Genomic DNA, 9,691 nt, shown 5'->3' with positions numbered 1-9,691 from the left:
ACACACATGGTTTTGAAATGTCTGCCTTAGAGCAAGGCCCTGCAGGAGTGAAAGAGAAAAGCGTTTTTATAAAAATAGCTAAAGAATGTCAAGAAAGTGTGCTTTCTTTCTAATGTTGGAAAAGATGGACTCAGAATCTGTGTCCCTGGTATCCAAATAAATAGCAACGACAATATGGTATCTAATGTACAGGAAATGACGTGAGAAGTTTTTAGGAAAGAGACAAGCAACATTCTGTTACCAAGAAAGGTTTTATTTCCATTTGCCAGTAGCTTTGTTAATTGCACAAGAAAAGAAAAATCATTTCTTCTGTTTTTGCCATTTAATCATCACCACACATCCTATTCTGAATGACAAAGGTTAATTAAAAACAAGGCAAAAAATTAAAAAAATTCACAACCTTAATTACCTATAGATCGGTCATCAAAGGAGAGGGTTTAAAAAGAAAAACTGCTTTTTTCTTACAAGCTTTCCACAAGTGTCACATTGTCTTTTCTCTTTAAAAAGGGAAGGGCAGGAGGGAGGAAAAGCGATGGCTAAAACAGAAATCCCCATTAAAAAGGAACTTTACAGTCTTCTCAACAATATTAAGACAACAAAGACTAAGCCAGTCCCATTATATTCTCTTGCAATCCGTGCATCACCTCCTGCACCATCACCAAGTGGGATCTGAACTGGAACAAGGCAAAGGTTTTGAAGGAAAAGTGGCTCCTGGAGCCTGGGAGAAACCTCATAGCATTGAATTAGAGAGTCTTGGGCACCTTAAACTACAAAATATAAAACATTATGAGGGCAAATCACTATTCTGACCCTAGAGAGCTTATGCCATAATGTTAAGGCACCACACACTCTTTACTGATTTACTATCAAGGTGAAAAACATGACTATCCTTTTGAAATGGCATCAGAGACGTTCCAACCTTCATTTCTATTTCATAATATCCTTATTCTTCGTCATCAGTAACTGTATAGTTCCTATAGCAAATGACATACACTTTAGGTATATCTTTCTTCTCACTGCCAAACAATTCACAAGAGAAAGGCCTTTATTGGAAGACACTACCTTTCTCCTTTACCTCCATTCTCAAGTTTACTGGAAGGTAAAAAAGGGGGGGGGGGGGAGAGAAAGCATTTTTGGGATCTGTTTAAGAAATTATTACTTGAGCAAACTTCACACTTTGGGAGACACAACTCTAGGGTCTTCAGAAGGATCCAATGGAGCTGTCATTCATTACAGCAATTTGCACAAAAGACTGGAAAGCAATCTCCAAATGCTCCCACACACTCATTCAGAGTCTGGCATTTTCTAGCAGTCCTCACAAAAGCCATCTGGAACGACTATGTGTGATTTTCCCATAGTAAGATGAATCTGAGTCTCTAGAAAAGCAACTTGAATGGCTATCTGGGGCTGAAAGAGCCACTTCCACATAGGACTACACTTTGCCCTCACTGAGTGGGGATAATAAGGTTTGTGGGCTTAAGCATTGGGAGGAAACATGTTTCCTTTCCCATGAGGACTGTCTATCCATCAGAAGACAAACTGACCCAAGACGCATTATGTTCATAAAAGACCAGGACACAAGCTGAATGGGTTCCATTTCTGGAGTCTGAATCACACCATAAACCCCTTGGGTTCTGAATCCTCATGGGTCCTCACCTCACAGAGCTCAATCTGATCCATGTGCTGTGCGCACCTTTTATTCAAGATGCACAGGTTTGACAAATGCAGCCACTTCCTCACATGAACCCAATGTACAATCCCCCGCCATCGAGATTTTCTTAAGCTGTAAGATAGGAAGTTCTTTGAGGAATAATACTGATAGGAGCTTTAAAACAGAAGCATCTGATTTTCAAAAATCTTTGTAATGTTACAGGTCTGCATTTTTTTTGCTATGTGTACAACCTTTCTATATAAATCTTTTCAATCTAAAAATTAAAGGGCCATCAGGGAGTAGTCAAGAGTGCCACTAGCTCTTTTTGTTAGGGATGTATGTTGATGTCAAGACCTTTTGGGTTCAAAAAGCTTGCCTTTACAGAGTGATGACCAAGTCATTCAAAATCTCTTTAGGATTCTGCTTTATTTCCTATAGTATTGTTACAGGCCTCATCAGCAGAAGCCCTTCTCCATAAACTTTACTACAGTATGCATGTAACACAGGCACCTGATTAACCAGCCCTTGGGAAAATACACAATTTTACCAATGGATTGTGGAGCCTTGTTGGGACTTCAATTACTTCAAGTCTTCAGTTACTCACACAGGATTCACTAGGTGGTGCTCCCCTCTTTGTTGTGAAATAGAGATTTTTTCTCTTTGAGAAAAAGGAAAGCCTGGCCACAGATTTATGAGGTTTCCTGAGTCCTATAACTAACCTTAGCAACATTAGAAGAACCCAAACCTTCAAACAGCAACAGATGTGTATCTGGCCTGCAGCCAATGTAATGCACTAGGAAGACACCGTGAAATTTATCTCCATTCATCTTAAAACATATACAGGGTAGTTAAATCTTTCTATGGGTAAAAGCACAGATGGACAGAATCAGTTTTTATCCTCAGAAACAGCAATGAGTTAATGAAGTGACGCATACTCCTACTAAACCCTCTATTGATTTTCATGCCATCCCCTCTCAGGAGCCAAGCTGCCATCCTATTCGAAGTCGAGAGCCCTAAAGTTCCATAGGAAAGTGGGACATCCTCCCTCTTCCCATTGTCACAAATGCACACAACAGGCCCACGTTTACAATTACCCACAGGAAAGAAGTGAAACAGCGGTGAAAAACAATAAAAAGGAAACTTTGGGCGACACGCAAATGGACGTGAACCAGAAGAAGGCCAAGCAGCAGTTGTTGTTTTCTTGGCCAGAGCCACCTGCCACCAATATTCTCTCCAAGACTCTCATCGAGTGGCATAGATTTGCTGGCGAGATGGTCAAGGGTCCAACCCCTTCTGTGGCTCTTCTTGCTGCTGGTACAGAAAGGCTTGCTGCAGCAACTGCCCTAGCGGCAGATCTCCAAAAGAGTTTTTGTATTAAAAAGGAAAAGAAAAGGAGGTGGGGGTGGAAGAGACAGACAGACAGAGAAGGACTGGTCCAGAGTTAAAACCCAGTATTCATCATCATCAATAATAATCATAGTATTAACAAGACGATCGGGATGCCTAGTGGATGTAGGCCCTGTATACAGCAGACATATCGTTGTCAGATTGGTCCAATGCTTTTGCCCGTTTATAGACCTGAGGGAGAGACAAGGCGGGAAGAGATGAATCACAGTAGAAATGAATGTTGCTGTTTTAATATGTAACAGTTCCACACTGAAAACTTAGTAAGATTAAAAAAAAAACCTTTCTTCTGGCACAGCACTATGTTGGATGACCCAGCCAGGATCTGGGTATGTCTTGCTATGCAAACTAATCCTGTAGGCTGCAATCGACCCCTAAGCACTGCACGATGGTTCTATCATGTACACAATAACACTGGCCAACATATATTTGGTGGCTCCAATGTTAAGACTACTTTCTAGATATATCTGATGTGCTGATTCCAAAAACTACCCCAGTTTCTCCTCCCAGCTCTAGTTTTTGAGATATAAAACATGCCATCTGCTAGACGCCATCTGCTTACCCATAGAAAACCATGATAACAGTATTTAAGAAACTAGGGTGGATGAGGTCTCTTCAATACAATTTTCTGAACCAGCACCCCAAAGAACCCCACCAACAGGACTAAAAGCCAAGAAACATTTTTGTTGGTCTGTGTTATTATTGATCATAATAAATATCACAAAACAGTTTATGCTACTTGATTATTTTCAAATGTATAGCCTTAATGCAAACAGGAAGGTGGTCAACGTGTTGTCAAATGCTTTCATGGCCAGAATCACTGGGTTGCTGTGAGTTTTCCGGGCTGTATGGCCATGTTCCAGAAGCATGTTCTCCTGATGTTTCACCCACATCTATGGCAGGCATCCTCACAACCTCTGAGGATGCCTGCCATAGATGTGGGTGAAACGTCAGGGGAGAATGCTTCTGGAAAATGGCCATACAGCCTGGAAAACTCACAGCAACCCAGAAAGGTGTTATCAATGCATTAAGGGGAAATGGCACACTGGGGAAGAAAGAGCTTTCCAGTAATAGAGCAATTTCTGCTGCTACCCAGGCTAGGCTAAATATAGTGTGTGTTTTTAAAATGAACCTCTATTGATAGTCATCTCCTCCTGTTGTAATTCCTTCATAGGTTGAGACACAGGAAAGGAAAGAGTCCTTGCAACAAGGAGAGGCATAAGGCCTTGCCACCAGGATGAGGCCAAATTGTTCTTTCTCTTGGCTCTAATTTTCACCTGACTGAAGGTATGTTTAAGGAGGAGGCAGGAAGGGAAGAGAAATGAAGAAAAAAGAAGGGAAGAAATAAGAAGCTGCAAACAAAAGGTTGAAAGAATAATGCCAGAGAAAGCAGAAAAGGTGGACATAGGACCTTTCCTGGTGAGGAGATAAATACCAATGGAGGCTTGATTGAAAATAATATGATTTCCTGCCTAGTCCAGACAGCAACAGAAGTTAACCCTGCTGTACCACAAGGAGGGGCGGGTATTATTATTATTATTATTATTATTATTATTATTATTACCATCATAATCCATTGTTGGCTCCTTCTCCACCTGCTGAGAATGCCTAATTTCATTGACAAGTCAACTGAAAAACTGATTTAAAATACTGTATCTGCCACAGACTTTTGATTATAATCCTAATAATAATAATAATAATAATACTTTATTTATATTCCATCACCATCTCCCCAAAGGGACTCGGGGTGGCTCACAAAAGCACTCAATAGTGCTAACATATACCTCTCAATAGTGCAAACATATAAATACAACAAGGCACTTAAACAAAATCATACAATAACAATAATGTTCACATAAATTACATACAACATTGTATAATACCCTTTCTCCTTGAAGCATAAACAACTCATAAGCCTTCTCTTAAAATCATGATGTCAGTCAACCCGGTTTTTGTTCCCAGCAAACTCAACAGCTATTGCAGTGGTTTTCAACTTGGGGTCCCCAGATGTTTTTGGCCTTCACCTCCCAGAAATCCTAACAGCTGGTAAACTGGCTGGGATTTCTGAGAGTTGTAGGCCAAAAACATCTGGGGACCCCAGGTTGAGAACCACTGATCGCCTGATCAAAAGATGGTTTCACATTTTTGAACTAGGAACGCAGGTAACAAAACCCTTCATTACAGCTGCCTCAAAAACAGAAATGAGTTTAGACAGGACCTACCTCATTGGCTGCAGCTGCCATAGGAGTTGGGTGGTTGACAGAATCACCTAGTGCAATGGCTAATCTGAGATCCTTCTGGATGTATTTCAGATAGAAGTCTGGTTTAAAATTTCCTTGCAAGATGTCTAGAAAAGAAGGAAAAGGTGCAAGGTACTGTTTCCACATTCCACCTTTTGAGCTGCTGGTGACAGCATTGCTTTGTACAAATGTAACTGGCACTGCACCCTCATGAATATACGAAGACAGCTTACATCCGGTCAATATTAACTTGTGAATTTTGACCTGCATTTTATCAGTAAATTGTAATCTACATTTTACTTCTGTATTGTTTTTTATATATATATATATAAAACATATATACTTGAGTATAAGCCGAGCTTTCCAGCCTCTTTTTTAGACTGAAAAAGCCCCCCATGGCTTCTACTTGAGTCTAAGTTATTTATCATTTTACTCTGTTATTACTATTATTTTATTACTCTGTTATTACTGCTATTATTATTACTACATTTATTATTTTACTGTCATTATTATTGGAATAATACATAAGCACATTTACATTGAAGAAGGTTAGAATAATAGTTTAATCAGAGTTGGACAGTCTTATCTTAAATTCCAATATTATGTAAATATTCAAAAACATTTAACCTACTGATACCCCAATTAATGTAATTTTATTGGTATCTATTTTTATTTTAAAATTTACCAGGAGATGCTGCATTTCCCACCCTCGACTTATACTCGAGTCTATACATTTTCCCAGTTTTTTGTGGTAAAATTAGGTGCCTCCGCTTATATTCAACTCGGCTTCTACTTGAGAATATACGGTATATATAATAGTAGTGTTTTATCTTGCTGTTTTAACCATATTGTACTCCACCTCGAGCCGTGACGTGAGGCAGGTGACAAATAAATCATCATTATGTTGTATTAGCATTTGAAGCACAACAAGATTAGTACACAGCAAACAAGGTCACTTTGCTGGCTGTTGTATTGTCCAATATATTATTATTATTATTATTATTATTATTATTACTATTACTATTATTATTATTATTATCATCATCATTATATTTTACACTGTATTAATACGAAATTGTTGTTGATACTATTATTCATATATTATTACTACTTCCAATTGAAACCACTGCCCCTTTTACCCCAGGATTATCTCTCTCCTAAAAGAATTTACCTAGGAGCTTAGATCTGCTATCCAAGATCAAACTTGGGGATGTTCTGAATGCAACATGTGTTTTACTATCGTGTCTCTACATCATGTCTCTAACCCACTTTGATTTAAAGCCACTGCAGCTCATGAATATGCTTGATATCACTATGGGAGAACTGGAGGTATCTAACTGCAACAAATTCACACTAGAAAGGGAAGTGTGGAGACACGAGACCTCACAAAGGCATTCCTTATTACACCTCTTCTCCCATCCCTTGAGCCTTCTGCTCAGTGACATTTCAAGACATACTGCCTGTCTATATCAAAGGAAAATGGGGGTCAGATGAGGAAGGGTCTTTACTTTGGCACTTCTGGTCCAGGAAGATGCTGGCGAGTTGTCCCTGATTGAGAATATCCAGAAGCGTCTGCTGAGACTGGCCGGTGACTTGAGCCAAAGTCAGTCCTTCTGCGATTGTGGCCATGAAGCTCCCTTGGACCATGTTCACAATCAGCATCATCTTGGCAGCATTGCCCACTTCGCCTGGGAGGAAAGTACACAACGCTTGAGAAGAAAAAATAACAGAGTCTACACGCAAGGGAACTGGCCAAGCCATCCTGAAACATTTACTGTGTTAGTAGAGGGGCCCATCTGCTGAAAGTCTTATCCCACAGACCGAAGGAGAAGAAACACTTCTGCCAAGGATAACACTAAGAAAAGTTCCTTTTAAGCCAGAAGGGAGTTTTACCTAGGAAAAAAGAGGTCTTCCCCATCGCCTGGAAGCAACTACTGCAGTCTTCATATAAACCCCGGTCTCCAGCCGCTAATATCACCAGCATCCCATCATTGGACAGTTGTTGGTTCCCTGAAACGGGAGCTTCCAGAAAACGACCGCCTCTGGATACAATCACCTAAAAGGAACAAGAAGAGAAATGTCCTATTCATGTATCACATGATCATCTTGATGTATCTCAATTAAGAAAGCAGGTAAGTTCTTGGGCATTATTTATTTAAAGTCTATTCCTTTAACCGAACTGATTTATTGTATATACTCGAGTATCAGCCAACCCAAATATAAGCCAAGGCACCTAATTTTACCATAAAAAACTGGGAAAACATATAGACTCGAGTATAACCCGAGGTTGGGAAATGTAGCAGCTAGGGCCCCGCCTATCTCCGCGATCGCATCTCCTTCTATGAACCAGCACAAGCTCTAAGATCTTCTGGGGAGGTTCTCTCGGACCCACTACCGTCTCAAGCGTGGTTGGTGGGGACAAGAGAGAGGGCCTTCTCAGTGGTGGCCCCCCGCCTCTGGAATGCCTTTCCAAGGGAAATAAGACAGGCCCCATCCCTCCCCTCCTTTCGTAAGAGCTTGAAGACCTGGTGGTTTCAACAAGCCTTTGAAAATGACCAGTTCTAACTCAGCCCCACACATTGTCTAATATGGCCTTATTCTTCCTACTTATTTTTACTCTATATGTTTTACTTGGGAACTGCTCTGAGTCCCCTCGGGGAGATGGAGCGGTATATAAATAAAGTTTTATTATTATTATTACTGGTAAATTTCAAAGTAAAAATATATGCCAACCAAATTACATTTATTGAGGCATCGGTAGATTAAATGTTTTGGAATATTTACATAAAACTGTAATTTAAGATAAGACTGTCCAACTCTGATTAAACCATTATTCTAACCTTCTTCAATGTAAATGTGCTTATGTATCCTTCTAATAATAGAGAGTAAAATAATGACTGTAATAACAATAATAAAGTAAAATAATAAATGTAATAATACAGTAAAATAACAAATGTAATAAATATTTAATAGGGTAAATACTTTAAACGTAATAACAATAATAGAGTAAAATAATGTAAATGTAATAATAATAATAGAGTAAAATAATAAATGTAGTAACAATAATAATAGAGTAAAATAATGTAAATGTAATAATAATAATAACAATAATAATAATAATATGGTGAAATAATAAATGTAATAAAATTAATAATATAACACAGTAAAATAATAAATAACACTAACTCGAGTATAAGCCGAGGGGCGATTTCCAGCCTTAAAAGGGGGCTGAAAAACTTTGCTTATACTCGAGTATATACGGTAAATGGATTTCAGTCATAACTGCTATTCCATGGATGGGAAATAATACCACCCCCACTCCTCCCCTTCAGGGAGAACAGTATAAAAGATTATGGCTATATACAGCATTACTGACAAGTACAAACTGTTGAAACTCCTGCACAAGTTTGTAGACCTCATCATTTACTTTCCTATTTAGATATGTAGTTCTTAGAATAAATTATTTAATAACGTTTAAAGCTTGACGCTGTTCCTCTACTGCTGAAGTTCAATCACTGCACTGCTGGCTCAAAAGCTTCTGTTGCTGCTTTATATTTTAAAATGTTATTTTTTCCTTTTCAAAAATACCACCGACAGACAAATGCCACTTGGCTTTCTCCAGCATTTCAATGGGAGAATCTTCCTCAGTTAGCAATTGAGAGGAGCAAGCTGAATGGAGCCCACTGGGAGACTGAGTGAAAGGAATCCCTGCTATTACTCCACAGATTGGAGATAACAACATAAATTCATCTACCTGTTACTCTTCCTGCAATGGGTCCTGGGAGAGTGATTTAGCTGGATATCCTCCACTGCCATGCCAAAGAGTATGCTAGTAAGATAATGATGTTTCTATGAAGGAACTAAATCTTCATCCTAGATGCAATAAAAGCTACTATCTAAAGACAGAAGATTTCTGTGTGTGTGTGCAATCCCTAAATGAATCAGATGGAAAAATAAGACCTACAGCAAGCAAGAGGTAATCCAGTTAAAGTGAACACAAAAAGGACTCTGTTGTTCAATCCAGCATGGTTACCTGGGCCAGTTCGGTGACCGTGTCCGCGTCAACAGTGGACATGTCCACGTAGCACTTCCCGGGACGTATACCTTGGAGCACTCCACTTGGACCGAGCACCAGCTGTGGGAACAGAGGAGGGGGAAAGCAATAGGGTGTCTGCAAAGAGACGCTGACCTCCCTGACAGCAAAGCAGCTTTTACGGATCTCCTTTTGCTAAACTATCCCAATGATGTGTATCCAAAGTCAATTATTCAGGGAAAAGAGCTGTTCAGGATCAAATGTGAAGATGACCTACTTCCAGGACTGGAGACCATACTGATCTGTTCCCATCCCACAGGACAGCATTTCTTGTTGATGTGAGATCTGGCAAAAGAAAAGCTA

The 9,691-nt window shown here is 39.4% G+C and overlaps 1 protein-coding gene across 5 annotated transcripts in view; it reads right to left on the bottom strand.

Moving 5' to 3' along the window:
* Positions 1 to 232: 232 nt before the first annotated feature.
* Positions 233 to 9,691, bottom strand: part of GLYR1 (glyoxylate reductase 1 homolog) — a 30,473-nt gene continuing 21,014 nt past the window's right edge. For 4 of the 5 annotated variants that reach the window (XM_060786568.2, XM_060786571.2, XM_060786572.2 and 1 more), the window contains 5 exons: positions 9,329 to 9,430; positions 7,189 to 7,351; positions 6,804 to 6,983; positions 5,278 to 5,402; positions 233 to 3,229 (listed from right to left, as the gene is read on the bottom strand). In XM_060786568.2, coding sequence (XP_060642551.2) covers positions 3,155 to 3,229; positions 5,278 to 5,402; positions 6,804 to 6,983; positions 7,189 to 7,351; positions 9,329 to 9,430 — 645 coding nt within the window. In that variant the 3' untranslated portion in view covers positions 233 to 3,154. The remainder of the gene's footprint in view (positions 3,230 to 5,277; positions 5,403 to 6,803; positions 6,984 to 7,188; positions 7,352 to 9,328; positions 9,431 to 9,691) is intronic. The other variant, XM_067473596.1, reaches the window with a different exon arrangement.

This window comes from Anolis sagrei, chromosome X, assembly GCF_037176765.1.
Source record: "Anolis sagrei isolate rAnoSag1 chromosome X, rAnoSag1.mat, whole genome shotgun sequence".
Taxonomy (NCBI): domain Eukaryota; kingdom Metazoa; phylum Chordata; class Lepidosauria; order Squamata; family Dactyloidae; genus Anolis; species Anolis sagrei.
Note: the sequence above shows the minus strand (reverse complement) of the source record. Positions and strands in the feature narration are given on the sequence as shown.